The sequence below is a fragment of the Schistocerca cancellata genome, chromosome 4, assembly GCF_023864275.1.
Source record: "Schistocerca cancellata isolate TAMUIC-IGC-003103 chromosome 4, iqSchCanc2.1, whole genome shotgun sequence".
NCBI classification, from domain to species: Eukaryota; Metazoa; Arthropoda; class Insecta; order Orthoptera; family Acrididae; genus Schistocerca; species Schistocerca cancellata.
The window spans coordinates 287611934-287630894 of record NC_064629.1 but is presented as its reverse complement, the minus strand read 5'-3'; the positions used below and the strand labels follow the sequence as shown (position 1 = coordinate 287630894).

The 18961-nt window shown below is 38.9% G+C and overlaps 1 protein-coding gene across 1 annotated transcript in view; it reads right to left on the bottom strand.

Annotated features, from left to right (window-relative positions):
* The window catches only part of LOC126183451 (uncharacterized), a 283765-nt gene that overhangs the window by 88596 nt on the left and 176208 nt on the right, over positions 1–18961 (bottom strand). The window contains exons 14-15 of the mRNA XM_049925445.1: positions 9995–10173; positions 1186–1350 (exon numbers count right to left, since the gene is read on the bottom strand). Coding sequence (XP_049781402.1) covers positions 1186–1350; positions 9995–10173 — 344 coding nt within the window. The remainder of the gene's footprint in view (positions 1–1185; positions 1351–9994; positions 10174–18961) is intronic.

Sequence of the window (18961 nt, the reverse complement as noted above, 5' to 3'; positions counted from 1 at the left end):
AAGAATTTTGCTTAATAAATCCTGTTGTTACTTTCACTGCCTTCATGATTCATCAACAGCTGAGGAACTGTTTTTTTTCATACCTGCTACCCTGTCTACTATCCTGCATCGACACTCATCGTCTCTTTGGCGTGTCATGAGGGTAATAATGCTCAAGGCCATTTTGACCCCATTAGAGAAGGGATTGGTTGACAATACACATCCTGCGACACCAAGGAATCACAAATTTACTATTGGAGGGAAGTGTGTGAGTAAAAATTGTAGAGGGAGGCCAAGAAATGAATACAGCAAGCAGATTCAAATGGATGTATGTTGCAGTAGTTATTTGGAGATGAAGAGGTTTTCACAGGATACAGTGATGTGGAGAGTTGCATTAAACAGTCTTCATACTGAAGACAACAACAATAAGTTCTTTCCTCAAGGAGGAAGGGCAAATCACTCAGAACCCAGGTTGAGAGGAATCTACCTGTTGTGAGGAAGGAACTACTACTACTAAAAGCTATGACAGTTTTGCATACTTTGTGTGTTACTGGCAGTATATAGGCGTCACTTCCTTAAGGTATGTACACACTTTTCTCAAGTGCATTTTTCTTTTAATTCAATCAATTGAAAATGACACAGATGGAAAAAGTAAGTAAACTGTTTGTTATTTCAAAAGTAACTGTTATAACTGTTCACACATTTATCCCACTGAGACACATGATGGTCATTGCCTACGAGGAAAAATGTTTGTTGTTGCCTATGGAACCATGATTGTACTCAGGTGTTCACGTCTTATCCGAATCAAATTGACAGCCACCAATGTCCTGGGGCCCACATGTTGCCAAGGTTGTTTCGAATACATTGCAGAAGTTTTGCTGGAAAGTACTTAAACATCCTCCAAAATTCCGATCTCTACCCATGTGATACCCACATTTTTTGGCGCCCTGAAGAAAGACACTTATGGGCACCGATTTGCTTTGGACAAAGAAGTGCATGCCCAGGTACAATCATGGTGTCGTAGGCAATTGCAAACATTTATCAATGGAGGCTTTGACCGTTTTGTCTCAAAGTGAGGTTTATGTATTAACTGTTATGGTGATTACTTTTGAAATAATAAACAGTTTATTTACTTTTTCCATTCTGCCTTGTTTTCATTTGATTGCCACAATATGAGGTGAAAATTAAAAATCTTCCATCACTCACCATTACTGTCCACAGAGGATGTTATTTTCTCGAGATGGACAACTGGGCTTCTCTGGTGTTGTTCAGAAACTGGTTCAGGATTAGGCTCCAAGGAGTCTTCACTCTCAACAATAATGCTTAGCCTAGTGCATTCTTCCAGAGAGGATTTCCTCGTGTATTTAATGCCTGAAGCACATAAAAGAAACATATATATTGTTGATGTGAACAGTCCAAACAAATTACATGATAAAGGTTGCAGTTGCCAAGAAAACATTTTGTTATGGTGACTGAGTTAACAATATGTTGCATTTTTCAACAGTTCATCTTCTGAGTACATAGTCCTAAACCATAAATAGTTTTTTGAATAAAATGAAACCTAATTTTTGGCCCTATTTACGATAAAAAGTGATAAACATTTTTTTAATGGTGTCCTCATCATATTCCTGTCTCAAGTCGGAAATCGGCTACCCAACTTGGAAAAGTGTGCTACTGGATTATTTTATAATGACATAAATAATATTCCACAAAAACTAGGCTAAAAGGCACTTATACCCAGGTGGGACCCACTTAGGCTGACTTTTGAGTGATATATTCTCCTTTTGCATAGTTTCTCCTAAGAAATTCCTCTACCTTCTCTGAAAGAGGATGCTAAGAGTCCAGCGATCTATTTTTGTATGCTTTCATCAGCAGTACTGGACACTGTTCCCGGATAACAAAAACTGGCCAATCACTGAACAATCATTCCAAAAAAGATTTTGTATTCACAGACATTAGAGGCAGACAGTGTTGTCCAAGTGATTCTTGAATTTAAAAACAAACACAAATCCGCTGACTGACACAATGAAAAAAATACCACAGGAATTTGGTGGCTGTAATAATAAGATACCACACATGTTCAAAATATTTACAAAATGAAAATCAAAAGTTTAGCTGTACGACAATTACAGCAATATTTTTTATGATAAAGTGTACTACAACTGCAAAACTAACTTTTTCCGCTTCACAGTGAGAGGGTACAATTATGGCTCTCCAAACACGAAAATAATTAACTACTGAGTGAGACAATATGATTATCTTCCCCCTGTACAGTTAATTTGTGTCTTACAAATAGATAAATTGGGAATAACTAAAACAAAATGAATCAGTGAAACATTTTGAGTAGAATTAGATAAGGCTACAACATATTTGAATCACTTTGTTTTTGCAGACTATACATTATCCACCAGGACTTTCTACAGCGGTTATATGAATCCTTTACTAAACATACAGCTCTTCTTTGAATCTTCACCATTGCCTCAGTTAATCCTAACTGTCATGGATCCCAGAATAGAGAGCAACACCCCAGAACTGATGTAAAAAGAGTTTTCTAGGTAACCTCTTTCACAAGTTAATTACATTTCCTTACAGTTTTGCTCATGCCTTCTGACATCTGCGTCTCCTACAACTAGTTTTATGGGGATGCTCTACTTTGGGTCTCTCTCAATGCTTACTCCTAGATATCTGACAGACAATCATTATTGTTTCTGCTGATTGACTGAAAATCATGTTATTGAATAACAAAGGCTCTTTCTGTCTATTTATCTGAAATATGTTACTTTCATTTACACAGAGGGCCCAGTGCCATAATGCCCTGCACAAAGTGTTGACCCCCTTGACGTCTTCTAGTATTTTGCTACATATTTTGAGGTGCTGCAGCTTTCATCCACAAATCAGCCTTCTACAGCTACCAATATCCTCCACATCGTTATAAGAGGTGTGATCAAAAAGTAATCCGAATTTTTTAATTTTGCCATATTTATACACCTTATTTTCGCATTTTTAAATTTTTTTTTTTTAATTTTGTTGGTTCACATGTCCCTGATGTATGTTTGCATTTACAGTTGTTTTGAATATTTAGTTTACTGTTGACAGTTGAAAAGGTTATACATATTTGAGTGCTCCGCTTTAAGTTTTGCTTGGAAAATGGAATAAAGTGCAACACCGCATTTGAAATGCTGACTGTAGCTTTTGGTAAATCTATCCCGAGTAAGAGAAGGGTCTATGAGTGGTACCGACATTTTAAAAAGAGCCAAGAAGATTCTAAAGATGACAACTGTCCTGGATGATGTAGCACATCAATTACTGACAACAATTTGGAACAAATGAACGAAATGGTTCTGGAAAATCGCCCATTACCATCAGAGGGGTTGCTGGTGACATTGGCATATCCTTTAGCTTGTGCTAAGCAATTATTTTGGGCATGAAAATCGCAGCTGCAAAGTGTGTTCTGAAATTGTTGAAGTTAGACAACAAATAAAGTCGTGTACACATAGCTCAGGAACTACTGAATGAAGCTGACAACAATCCATAACTTCTACAGAAAGTTATAACAGGTGATGAAACACGCATATATGGGTATGACGTTGAAGCCAAGGCTCAACTGCCCCAATGGAAACTGCCTGAAGAGCCAAGACAAAACAAAATTTGACAACTTCAACCACATTGAAAGTTATCTTCACTGTTTTCTTTGATTACAATGGGATAATGGATCATAAGTTCCTGCCTTATAGTCGTATGGTCAATAAGGAATACTACCTGGAAGTTATGTGCTGTTTGCTTGAAGTAATATGCAGAAAATGACCAGAACTGTGGCAAAACCGCTTGTGGAAATTGCATCACAATAATGCTCCTACTCACATCTGAATGCTTGTTCACAATTTTTTGGCAAAAAAACCAAAACCATTATTTTGCCTCAGCCGCCGCATTTGCTAGACATGGCCCACTGTGACTTCCTTCTATTCCTGAGGCTGAAGAGAACTATGAACTTGCTTTGCTTTGCTTTGCTTTGCTTTGTCACCACTGATGAGATAAAAACACAATCGCTGAAGGAGCTGAACACCATAAGAAAAAGTGTTCTGGAAGGGCTTCCAAGGCTGAAAAAAGAGCTGGAACGATTACTTTGAAGGTGGCAAAGTTGCCGTTGAATAAATAAATAAAGATTCTTCAAGGAAAACAAAAATACCCATTACTTTCTGATCACACCTCGTAGGCATGTCCTGAACAGTGGCAATCTTGCAATACTTCCATAGGGGCACTCAATATTGCTTTAACATTTGAGGAATTTGCTCCTTTAAAAACATCATCTTGAGATCTATCAGGATGGAGGTCCTAAACCCTTTCACAAAGCTGGAGCAATATTCCATGAGCTTTTATTCTGTTCACTAAGCAACAGTGTGGAACTCTGTCTGCTACATTCAGAGCATCCAGGAAAATGGCACTGACTTTGATGCCATTCTCTGGTACCTTCTGCAACTAAATAATGGAAGGGCTCAAGGTAACAACTCACCTTGTAGCTGAGGCATCATGTGGTCAGTAAACACACAAAAAAGACTGAGAATGTTGCTAAGCTTTTGGATTATGCTCTTCCTCAGAGGTAACTAGTACAAAATACATTCACACCTGCACAGCTACATGGCCTTCTTTATGTGCATATCAATCATTAAATGGAGAGTTATTACTTTTACTCCCTCCATTATTTATATTCCACCAAGCACTTTTCAGAACCATACTTATATCACCTTTTGGATCTCATGGATGGATAGAGGAAGCCAAGTTGCACTTCATGTTGATTTGTATGGCAGGAAACTCTCCAAAAAGGTAATAATATCCAAACATATCAGGCGTTCCATATTTCTACAACAGACTGATGTCAGTGATACGGGCCTATAGTTATGCCTATGTCTGCAGTGAACCTCCTTATAAATACAAATGATCTGCACCTTTTTCCATTTACATGGAACATCGTGTTACTCCTGTGACTTATTATAAACTGCTGGGAGCAAGTTTTTTCAGATAACTGACAAAGAACTGTATATGTATCCCCTCAGATCAAGTTCATTTTTCTTTGTAGGGCATTTTTAGTTTTTTCTATTCTGCAATCACTAATCTCAATATCTCTCATTTCAGCATTTGTGCAATGATTCAACCACGGCAGATCTTTCCCATCTCTTAAAAACTGCTTGTTACCTTCATGTTCAGAATACTGGCCAAAACTTCTTTAATTTTATCAACTGATACTCTATATTCTCATTCCCAGAGATAAATGTTTAACGTTTAGATTTTTCCATTATAGCTGGAGGCTAGGCTATTGTTACATAATTATTGTGGTATTAACCTTGGGCTCAATCACATATAATTAGTGATAAATCACAATGTACAGCTGAGGTGCCAAGTATAAGTGCTTGCTGAAGCAAACTGAGTAAATGATGGACAAAGTTAAACTGATATTTATAAATTATGTGAGTAACTATGGAAACATCAGATATTTTTTCCTAATAGTCAGTTGGTCTGTGTTGAGTTGTAGGTATGATTAGAGATTGTAGTGCCCCTGTGTTATTTTTATACTATATTAAAAATACTTATAACCCTTTCCTCTTAAAACTTTTTAGAGTGAAACAGGTACAAATGTGAAAACATTTTATTTACTGTGCTATATTTTTAAAATTATATATTGGTGTGAATCCAGCACACAGATGAGATCATTCAGAGTCACTTTCCATTATCCTCTCACAGTCAATGTCAATAGAATCGTAATCATTTCCTTCTACGTTATCTCTTGAGGAATGTCCTTCCTGGATAACACTTGTAATGCTGTCCCACTGTGTTGCGTAGTTTCCAGTCTTCCTTATCCCTTTATTTGACAACGTCCTCTTCTATGTCCAGTCGCTATTCTCACAGGTAACTGCTGCCTGGAAACGGGATATAATGTCATAGAACTCATGGTAATGTGGAGGGATGTAGTTCTTCATTTTGTAATGATTTTTCCATTTCTCACATTTTATTTCAAACTCATTTTGACACAAAGGCTGCAGAAAAGGTAATGATCGTGGGACCTGTATTGGGTCTCGAAAAGTCGCCTTCTATAAACACAAGATTATAATTTAGTAAATACTTGAACTGCATTGTTTGAGGATTTTCTTTGCTGATTCAGGTCCACTTGGTATTCCTCTGCTGTGTTTTGTTTCCTTCTGTGTCTTTAGCAACTTAATCATTTGCTATAGTGTCCATGGCTTTAATTGAAAGAAAGTTTTTTGTTTCCAGTTTCACTACAAAAAACTTTTGGCTGACTTCACTGCTTTCATCCTGTCTTGGGGAACAAATATATGTTTCAACTGTTTCTTTGCATTTTCAGAGAGACCAGAATCTTTATCACTTTCCATATATGCACGACCAGGTTAAAGGACCTTGTGACTATAGAATCAATAAGCTGATTTTGCGGTATTTCAAAATATGGCTTATTTATAAAAGCATTAATTATTACTGTAAGTACTTTTAAAAGCATGCGCAGTACTTTCAAAAAATGCACACCTGAACCTTCATTAAAGATAGCAGCAATTCTCCTTCTGTTCATCATTTACCTTGTACTAGTTCTACTCTAAATGCAGTTGAGGCATTGGTTTTGAGCTTAAACTTTATCATCACAGTGAGCAGAAAATCACTTTTAGTTCTTTTACTCAGAAGAGATCCATGCTTTAGCGTACCAAATGTGCATTTAGCTCATTTATTTGTGAAATGTCACTTTTACCACTTGCACTCTCTGCCCCTCAATTTATCACTAATTATATGTGATTGAGCCAAAGTTTGATATTCGATTAAATGTTTGATGGTTGATATCTCAGATAATTTTGGCTTGTTGCCCATCATACTTGTTAAGCATTAATATTTCCTACATCCCTTAACAGAGTCACTGATTCACTCTCCTCTTATTTGAATAATAAAGTTTGGGTCTGTTAGTTTCTATGAGATCTAAGGTATTACCAACATGAGCCAGTTCTCTAACAGCTTGAGATAATTTTTCGAACAACCTCACATGAATCGCTGGTACAAGTTTTAAATACATGAGTCTCCCAGTCTACAGCTGTCAAGTTAAAATTTTCCTCCTATTACAATACCACAATCAGGAAATTTATGCGAAAGATTCTCCAATTTTTCACTGAAGCTGTCTGCCACAACTCCCAGGACAGCTGACTTATAAAAGCAAAAAATTGCTGTTTTTGTCCAACTTAGATGGTTACCTTCACATTAAGTTACTTTGCATTCAGAATGTGTTGTAACTTTGCTAGATATTATGACGTTCTTTAAACAATAAATACAATGGCCGCACTGGCATTCAGAATGTCTGTCTGCTATGCATTCCAATTAGAATTTAAGATTTTGCTGATATTCACTTTTGGTTTCAACCATACTTCTTTTCCTGGTATAATGGTGGTATCTTTACAGTTGATAAGCAAGACTAATTTTGGGACCTTACCATGGGCAATACCACAGGACATTTAACAGCTGGCTTACAATATTCTCTAGTTGCATAATAATAATAATAACAACAAAAACTGTGTAAAAAATTGGTTAGACTTAGTTTCTGTGTGTGCTGAATTTTATGAGAACACCTTCTGATTTCATCACATAGTCCCGTACAGTATGGAATTTTATATTGAAATTTCACTTTATTTCCCACGTGCAGAACCCATTTGCATTTCTACTGTCCTGTAATGAAAGAGAACAGCACATAGATGCATTTGCATAGTTGGAGTTCACCAAAAAGGACTGTCTCATAAAATGAATATGGCTCATCTTAATAGAATGCTAAACTTGCATGAAAAAAGTTAGGTGTAGAATGTTGTACATATTACTAATAAAAACAGTAATTTGTGTACCTCTCAGTGAAGTATGATTCATTGTAATTCTTGGTCAGACACAGTACGAAGATAATAGCTAGCAAAAATAGCACCAGCTCACAGGAACACTAAATCCCATACTTCTGTGTGAATTTAATTGAAACTGCATCACATTACAGATTTTTTTGTAATTACTGGTTCTATACATTTTCTGTTACTTTCGGATCACCAGTAATATTGAAAACAGAGGTTCACTTATTGCATTAAAATAACTTCATGTGATATATACTATGACACAACATGTTACTGTTTCCTGTACACTTGTCATACAAAGAATCTCTCAATGATTAGTATTATACCTGTGGCTTATTTTGAAGCTAAACACACAAAAGCTCAAAAAATGTTACTGAGAGGGATACAAACAGCAGAAATAGTAGTGATAGACCACTCACTATATAATGCAGTCAATGGGCAGAAGATAGATGTCCTAGTTCTGGTGTGTGTGTGCGTACGCGCGGTGTGTGGTGGTGGGGTGCACACGTATGACCAGAACAATGAAAATTCAAAGGTGAGCTACTATGTTCAGCTTTATGTAGGTGTCACCTGCTCAACTAGATGACTGGTCGTCTTCCCTCACACATGTCCCCCCCCCCCTTCCTCCCCAAAGTAATGTACACAATGATTGAGTGAGGGCCCAAACTTGTACTGATGACCATAACTTCTATAAATAAAACTAGAGTTCCATGTATTTTGTAAAACAACATTACGAAAATGTTGTGCAACATACAGGAAAGTTTCTCAGCATCAGCTTTTTATGTTTTCACAGTTGAGAGTCCTTAATATGCAAAACAGTCTAAACAAATTCAAAACAGCCTACATAAATTCAGAGTATGATGAATATAAAATGAATGATTATGCATACATTATTTTCCTTTAACACAAAGTGGTTACACTTAAACTTTCACTATTTGAGCAAAGTGTACATGGAAAACTATTTACAGTATAAGTACCTAATTTTATAGGAATGATATTCAGACTGAATGCTGCAGGATTTGCATTGTTAGTAGTGTTAATGTCATGACTTGCCATTACATACGGGTACTGGTACAGCAATACATGGTTGCAAGCCAACCATCAGTGTGCATTACACCAGCCCACAGTCAATGTTGGTCTGGATATGGTAAGGAGGGCTTTACTCTAAAGCTGTTTTATCAAAGCATCAGCAATAGTGCTGCTGCTCTTCGCGAGTACAGATGCACTAAAGGAATATGGGGAGGTCCTCTTTCCACACCAGGGTTGAAGAATATGATTCAGAAGTTAAAATTAACTGGAGTTTTGGGAATTGTTCCTGGGGGAGGTCAACGTGCAACTGCACAAAAATTGACAAAGTTACTGTTGCAGTGACTAAGAATACTGGATGCAATGTGCAATCTTCAAGCAGTAGACGAGATATGTCACGACAGCTGAACATTTCACGGTCCACTGTTCAGTAAGTGCTATAAATAATTGTGAAATGATATCTCTAGTGCAATTTCAGTCTGTGGTAGATGCAGGTGGTCATCACATAGCACAACTTTTGTGAGCTGGAATGTAATGATGGTAGACAATTAACAAATGTTACCCTCTCATGTGGAAATTAAAATGCCTTTCCTCAAATGCCTTATTCGTTATTTCTCTTCAGCATTTCCTTCCAAAATGTTTACACAAAGTTTCATTGTCATACCCCATCACTTGTTTTTCATGGGAGCCCTCTCAAGTAGTGAAAGCTCAACTACAACTACACTGTATGTAACTTCATACATTGCATAACTGGGCAGTCGTTGATAATCTGGTAACTTATATCTACTGGAGAAAATCACACTTGAACTAGTGAGTAAGAGAAATGTTTCAGTAGAAAATTTATAATCAGTGGAAAATGTCAATGGTTTGCTGGAAGGGCTCAGGATTTAACATACATTAATTAGAAGATGGACAGAGCAAAATTTGCATCACAAATACTTAGTCAATGTTAACAGGAAATGAAACTTATGCTCACAATTTTATTTCACTCCAGTATAATAGATTATAAGTAATGTACTGGCTAATAATAACATATCAACTTATCTTTCATGGCTCAAGTAACAATTCTGAAATAATAAATAATAACATAAAAAAATAATCACGCCACTGTTATGTACCTAGTTTCCTTTTCTTCGCGTGTGCTAATCTGCAATCCAACAACCTCTTTAGATGTGATGATTTACCATGTGTCTGTTGCACCCTCTTTTCTGTTTCACAACCAGTCTCTTCGTCCGAGTCGTCTCCTGCCTCATTATGTTGCCGCTGCTGCTCCAGCAGCACTTTTTGAACAATTGGCCTGTAATTTTTAAAATCTCTTTAGTTATTATTGTTGTTAAATGAAACAGGCACATTTAATATATTTATTACATAAACACAGAAATTACACAACCCAAAAAAGAATGTGTTTGATGTGTTTTCATACGACAGGAATGTAACTAAAAAAATTCTTGGTATGTGTATGTCAATGGCAATGCAGGATGAACATACAACAAATGGAGAGGAAAAACCAGCAACTTACAGAAGATATTTTTGTTCAGTATTATAGACTGAATGTCTTAAGTTTGCCATCTTAATATTTGGACTGAAAATTTAATCTGTGTTTCATTTCAATGTACAAACAGCTGCTACAATCAGCAGCACTACATACGTACTATTGAGAAAAGCCAACAACAGATGACTATGTTCATGTTTAGTGTAAGAAATCTGCTGAAGTAAGATGCACAAGAGTTTAACACTTAGTCAATAACAACATGGTTACAGATTGAGCACAAACTCAAGGGAGAGGTGGAGTGACTGGGTGGAGGAACAGAAAAGTATTAGGCAACCAGTCAGCATTTTCAAAAGAATCATCATATAAATCAGCTGAGGTAAGCTTTAACCATTTTTTTTTTTCAAAAAATACATTTTCAGTGATATTGTGTTCCCAGTACATTCTTGTGCATCTTTAGATCTGATTCATATGCCAAACCGAGGAGAAAGTCTTTCTAACATGTGTTAATACATGGAACTAGTCTTTGTGCTGTGCCATGCTTCCCTCTGGAGTACCAAAATTTAAAAGATGTGAGAAGTGGTTTTTCTTGACTACTGTTCAACTAGTTAAAAACCTACTGCTTTATTTCTGTACTTGAATTAGCACAAATCTACATCTACATCTACATCTACATCCATACTCCGCAAGCCACCTACGGTGTGTGGCGGAGGGTACCTTGAGTAACTCTATCGGTTCTCCCTTCTATTCCAGTCTCGTATTGTTCGTGGAAAGAAGGATTGTCGGTATGCCTCTGTGTGGGCTCTAATCTCTCTGATTTTATCCTCATGGTCTCTTCCCGAGATATTCGTAGGAGGGAGCAATATACTGCTTGACTCTTTGGTGAAGGTATGTTCTCGAAACTTTGACAAAAGCCCGTACCGAGCTACTGAGCGTCTCTCCTGCAGAGTCTTCCACTGGAGTTTATCTATCATCTCCGTAACGCTTTCGCGATTACTAAATGATCCTGTAACGAAGCGCGCTGCTCTCCGTTGGAACTTATTTATCTCTTCTATCAACCCTATCTGGTACGGATCCCACACTGCTGAGCAGTATTCAAGCAGTGGGCGAACAAGCGTACTGTAACCTACTTCCTTTGTTTTCGGATTGCATTTCCTTAGGATTCTTCCAATGAATCTAAGTCTGGCATCTGCTTTACCGACGATCAACATTATATGATCATTCCATTTTAAATCACTCCTAATGCGTACTCCCAGATAATTTATGGTATTAACTGCTTCCAGTTGCTGATCTGCTATTTTGTAGCTAAATGATAAAGGATCTATCTTTCTGTGTATTCGCAGCACATTACACTTGTCTACATTGAGATTCAATTGCCATTCCCTGCACCATGCGCCAATTCGCTGCAGATCCTCCTGCATTTCAAGTACAATTTTCCATTGTTACAACCTCTCGATACACCACAGCATCATCTGCAAAGAGCCTCAGTGAACTTCCGATGTCATCCACCAGGTCATTTATGTATATTGTGAATAGCAACGGTCCTATGACATTCCCCTGCGGCACACCTGAAATCACTCTTACTTCGGAAGACTTCTCTCCATTGAGAATGACATGCTGCGTCCTGTTATCTAGAAACTACTCAATCCAATCACACAATTGGTCTGATAGTCCATATGCTCTTACTTTGTTCATTAAACGACTGTGGGGAACTGTATCGAACGCCTTGCGGAAGTCAAGAAACACGGCATCTACCTGTGAACCCATGTCTATGGCCCTCTGAGTCTCGTGGACGAATAGCGCGAGCTGGGTTTCACATGACCGTCTTTTTCGAAACCCATGCTGATTCCTACAGAGTAGATTTCTAGTCTCCAGAAAAGTCATTATACTCTAACACAATACGTGTTCCAAAATTCTACAACTGATCGACGTTAGAGATATAGGTCTATAGTTCTGCACATCTGTTTGACGTCCCTTCTTGAAAACGGGGATGACCTGTGCCCTTTTCCAATCCTTTGGAATGCTACGCTCTTCTAGAGACCTACGATACACCGCTGCAAGAAAGGGGGCAAGTTCCTTCGCGTACTCTGTGTAAAATTGAACTGGTATCCCATCAGGTCCAGAGGCCTTTCCTCTTTTGAGTGATTTTAATTGTTTCTCTATCCCTCTGTCATCTATTTCGATATCTACCATTTTGTCATCTGTGTGACAATCTAGAGAAGGAACTACAGTGCAATCTTCCTCTGTGAAACAACTTTGGAAAAAGACATTTAGTATTTCGGCCTTTTGTCTGTCATCCTCTGTTTCAGTACCATTTTGGTCACAGAGTGTCTGGACATTTTGTTTTGATCCACCTACCGCTTTGACATAAGACCAAAATTTCTTAGGATTTTCTGCCAAGTCAGTACATAGAACTTTACTTTCGAATTCAGTGAACGCCTCTCGCATAGCCCTCCTCACACTACATTTCGCTTCGCGTAATTTTTGTTCGTCTGCAAGGCTTTGGCAATGTTTATGTTTGCTGTGAAGTTCCCTTTGCTTCTGCAGCAGTTTTCTAACTCGGTTGTTGTACCACGGTGTCTCTTTTCCATCTCTTACGATCTTGCTTGGCACATACTCATCTAACGCATAATGTACGACGGTTTTGAACTTTGTCCACTGATCCTCAACACTATCTGTACTTGAGACAAAACTTTTGTATTGAGCCAACAGGTACTCTGAAATCTGCTTTTTGTCACTTTTTCTAAACAGAAAAATCTTCCTACCCTTTTTAATATTCCTATTTACGCCTGAAATCATCGATGCCGTAACCGCTTTATGATCGCTGATTCCCTGTTCTGCGTTAACTTTTTCAAATAGTTCGGGTCTGTTTGTCACCAGAAGGTCTAATATGTTATCGCCACGAGTCGGTTCTCTGTTTAACTGCTCAAGGTAGTTTTCAGATAAAGCACTTAAAAAAATTTCACTGGATTCTTTGTCCCTGCCACCCGTTATGAACGTTTGAGTCTCCCAGTCTATATCCGGCAAATTAAAATCTCCACCCAGAACTATAACATGGTGGAGAAATCTACTCGAAATATTTTCCAAATTATCCTTCATGTGCTCAGCCACAACAGCTGCTGAGCCAGGGGGCCTGTAGAGACATCCAATAACCATGTCTGAGCCTGCTTTAACCGTGACCTTCACCCAAATCATTTCACATTGATGATCTCCGTCAATTTCCTTCGATACTATTGCACTTCTTATCGCTATAAACACGCCTCCCCCTTCACTGTTCAGCCTGTCTCTGCGGTATACATTCCAATCTGAGTTTAGGATTTCATTACTGTTTACGTCTGGTTTCAGCTATCTTTCTGTCCCTAGTACTATATGGCGTTGTGACCCTTTATTAATGAGAGCAGTTCTGGGACCTTTCTATAGACGCTCCTGCAGTTTACTATTAGCACATTAATATTGTTATTCCCTGTTGCATTTTGCCTACTCCTACCTTGCCACGTCTCAGGAGGCGTCTTGTCGGGCCTAGGAAGGGGATTCTCTAACCTAAAAAACCCCCATGTGCACTCCACACCTACTCCGCTACCCTTGTAGCCGCTTCCGGCGTGTAGTGCACGCCTGACCTATTCAGGGGGACCCTACATTTCTCCACCCGATAGCGGAGGTCGAGAAATTTGCACCCCAGATCTCCGCAGAATCGTCTGAGCCTCTGGTTTAAGCCTTCCACTCGGCTCCAAACCAGAGGACCGCGATCGGTTCTGGGAACGATACTACAAATAGTTAGCTCTGATTCCACCCCGCGAGCGAGGCTTTCCGCCTTCACCAATTCCGCCAACCACCTGTACGAACTGAGGATGACCTCAGGATGATGATTCATAGCGCCTCAGTATTAATAGTACTTGGAACAAAAACTTGCTTCATTGTTTTGTCAAAAACTTACATTTTTGAGACCATGGTTGTGTAAAAAAACAAGTTTATTCTTGCTAAGAAGAAAACAGCAGTCAGTCACTGTTAATAATACTATATACTTAAAAAAAAAAAAAACAACCTTTACCAGTTTTGAACACACAGGTTCATCTTCTGATGGCTGTTCATGTTTTTATTACATTTATTGTTGTTTAAATTAGTTGTCACCCGTTTTACTCCAACAACTAATGTAAACAACAACACACGTAGTATAAATAAGCACTGCTGTCTGAAGATAAATCTGTTTGTTCAACACAAATAATTGGGATATTCATATAAATAAATAGTGTTATTAACAGAGGCTAGTTGCAGCTTTCTTCTTTCTAAGAATCAACTTGTAAAAACTTTCTTATTGGCACCTAAAACCAGTCACCTTCCTGGTACAGCACTTTGGATGTTCTTAATAGAGTATTTATTTTCTCATTTGTCACATTATTTTTTGCGGTGATGCAGCGAGCTTTATAATTCTGTGGTATCAAAATACTTCATTTTTATTCTTTTATCATAGTCCACTTTCTTGATTACAATAATGGACCATTACATATAGAATGACTTGTTTGTGAATTTTCATGATAATCTACTTATTTTTGTATATCTTTTTTCTGTTTTGAACAGAATGCTGTTGTATGACACACCACAACACCAAGATAAGCAACACAGTAAAAACAAGACAATGAGTGTCATGGTTTCTGGTACCAGCTAATGAACCATGTGGTTTATGCTAAATTATAGAGGAAAAAGAAATGAAGAGCACTGTATTTTTATGTCAACCCAAGAAACAAGTGTTAAGATATTTTTTCCCAGCTATGTGAACAGGTCATAGACCACACAGAATTTTTTTAAATGGGGGGAGGAGTACTGCACTACAGCCTAACCCGGTGAAATGAACTGCCGTACATCGATTCAGCAGTATGATGTCACTCAGGGAGGAGCACTCAACAACCAGATTACCAGGCTCTATGGAGAAAGAGAGTATATTCAGGACGCAAGAATACTCATTCAGAATTCTGAAAATGCCAGTCCACATTTCGGAAAGCTATAGTTGTGGTACATTACAACTGTGACAGGGTGTCTGAAAGAGAGGCCCATACAGGAAAACGGGTGAATCAAGTTATCATCGCTCAATGCCTGGGTGCACCAGCCTGTTATGATTTCCAAACTGTAGTGCTGCCATCTGAGAAACACTAGACAACATGGCTCACATATACATGACCTAATTTTGACCCTCAGCTTTAGTATGCTCAATGTGCTCTGTAGTATCCAGGAGTGTATGACATGGCGAGTAACACAGTCAATGCCAGGTGATAATTATGGAAGAAGAACACTTGCAGTTCAAGATGAAACAGCCAGCTGCCACTGGCTGACTTGAATGCAATTAGCTGCAGGCCTCTGCCTGAGCTAATGTCTGTATGCAGTCAACTTGATGCCTTCACACAGAAGTGTAACTACTGGGTGACTTCCTCCTGCTGAAGGCCATCTCCCCAGTGAGCAGTGAGTTCAAGCCTGGCCAACTGGCTGCCCTGCAACACCGTTGCTGTCCACTGACCCATTCTGGCTAACATAGTTGCTGCCCAATGCCCAGAGTGGGCACAATCCATCATCTGCAGTCACGCCACAAACTGCAGTTTAACACCAGCTGTTCCGGTGTGTTGTTTACTACTGCTACAGAAGTGGGCAAGAAGCCACAGTGCCTCTGTCATCTGTAATCAACGATGTGCCACCCTGTGTCAGCCCTCTCTTGTTGTGGTGACTCTTGCGTGCACTGCCACCAGCACATGCCGCTTTTCTGTTGGTCAACTGCCAACACTGTCACGCTCCAGCAAGCATGGCCAGCTACGTCTCAGAGGCCATCAACCTCCTTCCCATATACGGCTCCGTCATTGTAATTGTCATAAGTAAAAGACTTTCTTAACAAGGGATATTTTACTGATGGTTTACCATTCAATTCCAACCACAACCACCACCAGGATTGCACCTACGTCCATGCAGGGTAACAGCACTCCCATTCTGGCTATCCAGCAGCCCAATCCACCCACCACCATACAGGTCATGTCCCAAACTCTATATTTTGAATTATTTGGAAGCTGCTGCTCATACAGCTAGGCATCTGGACAGATGGAGTACTGTTGCAAATGGCCAAAAAGAACTTAGAACTTAGTGCACGAGGCAAAAAGGTATGGATTGTACCATGAGGAATTAAATAAAGCCTGTACATTTAAGCACCTGAAAAACTGGGCTTTTTTACATTATCTGAAGTAAAACAGCACCACATTCTTTCGGGAGCAGTTCAGTGGAGTACCTCAAAGGTGAAACGAATTCAGTAGAGACTTTTCTAGACAGGATCATGAAAATAAGTGCTCAAACTTATCAGCTGCCAGAAAGTGAGGAGACACACAGAGTTACCGTGCAAGAGGCTGAACATGGAGCATTAGATGCTTTGTTTAAGAGTGTTTCCACCCAACTCGTCTACGAGAGTACAGATGGAAAACATAAAGGATCTGTTCACCGCCATGAGGGTAACTATGCAGCTGGAGGAAGTAGATACAGTGGCACAAATGCAGGGCACATAAGATATTTTTTCTATGCATGTAAAATGTTATAGATGTGGGCACATGGGCCACATTCGAAAGTAGTGTCGCCAGCCAAAATTTCATGAATGCAAGGTAGTGGGACACTGCGTGCAGGATTAAGCAGTAAGAGAGAAAATGGGAAGGGCTGTATGAAATGGTCCCCAATGGGGACTCCAAATCCTCCTGTTGGGTTCCCAATCCTCCCCCTCGGAGTTCCAGCAATCTTGTTGCTCCAGGCAGAGTTTGACAAGCACCAAGACAAGCAATAGTAACTTTCTCCATGTGGGGGCAGACATTATCTTGCTGAACGTAAGGCCAGGATGCTTGCCATGAAGGGCAACAAAATGGGGTGTAGAATACCATCGACATAATGCTGTGCTCTAAGGAGCCCAGCTATAAAAAGAAATGGCACCCCAGACCACCACTCCTGGTTGTCGGGCCATATGGTGGGTGACAAATCAGACTGATATCCCACCACTGTCCAGGGCATTCCAGGACACATCTTCGGCCTGGAATCTCATAGAATGGAGTAGAATTACTCTCACTAATGAGTCCTGCTTCAAATTGGGCTCTGATAGCTAGCAAAAAATGCCTGTAGATACCTGGAGAGTGGTGGGATACCAACCTGCCTGACTGTTGCCCACAATATAGCTATTCAAACAGGATTGATGGTCTGGGGTGCCAATTGTTTTCATAGCAGCACCCCTTTGGTTTTCATCCACGGCAACCTTATGGCACAGCAGTACGTTGATGATATTCTACGCCCCATTTTGTTGCCCTTCATAACAAGCCACACTATGCTTACATTACAGCAAGATAGTGTTAATCCATGCACTCTTTGTGCTTTCTGTCCCACTCAGATAATTCTTTTATGGTGTGTGTTTTTCATGTCTTAGAATGTCCATTGGTGGCAGCAGGATAGTTCTGCACTCAGCATCAAATGCCAGTTCTCTAAATTTTCTCAATAGCACCCCTAGAGAAGAACATTGCCTTCCCTCCAGGGATTCCTATTTGAATTCATGTAGCATTTCCATAATACTCGCATCAAATCGAACCCACAGTGATAAATCTAGCAGCCTGTTGTTCAATTACCTCAATGTCTTCCATTAATACTACCTGGTGGGGTCCCAGACACTCGGGTAATACTGAAGAATAGGTTGCACTATTGTGCTACAGGTGGTCTCCTTTACAGATGACACACGCTTTCCTAAAACAACCTCCATTAACTGAAGTCAACCATTTACCTTTACCATTACAATCCTTACAATTATTTTAATAAACAGATATGGCAGAAACGAATTGTTTCCATTTTTAATAATCCCCAACAAAACAGCTAGTTAAGATCACAATAAATTTCTCTTGTGCAATCCTAGGTGGGGTATGGCCATTTTTTTCTCTTCATACAAATTTACTACTACATGCAGGTACACTACTATTTCGATATTGGTAATCATAATTCACAAACAAAATCTACAACACATTTTTACCATTTCTGACACTCTACACATTAATATTGAGGAAAGGTCTAAAAATATTTTTTGGATTACTGTTGCTTAGGCACCTTAGCAAAAAATTAAGTTCATATTCGATTTTCTTCTCCCAAGATTTCTCTGAAATGTTCCCACTTCTCTTTCTGTTACATTCATGATTTGTGCACCTTCAAGCATACCTTGGGCCAATTTTGCTGCCTTTAAATATTTTTTTTCAAGTGCTTTCTTAACTTTAGCTGACACTTCACAGAAAAGTTCTTCTCATGCCTCCTTCGATTGTTGGTGTTCCTTATTCTTTTGTTTCCAAGCAGCTGTCTTATAGTCCACTGTTTTCTTCATGTTATTCCTCTTTTTAATTTCCTTTTCCTTTTCCTTTCACAGTTATCCTTATAATCAGTACAAATTTGCATGTGCTTGTTGTCTATACCTAATGAGCTGTGAGTCAATGGGCACAAAAAGAAAATTGGTGTATTGTCCAAAAGCATTCCTCACAGTCAAAGCACTGTTTAAAAATCTTTGCATCATTGCTGCCTTGTCTTCTCCTAATGTGTTCTTCAAAATACAATATCTTCCCTC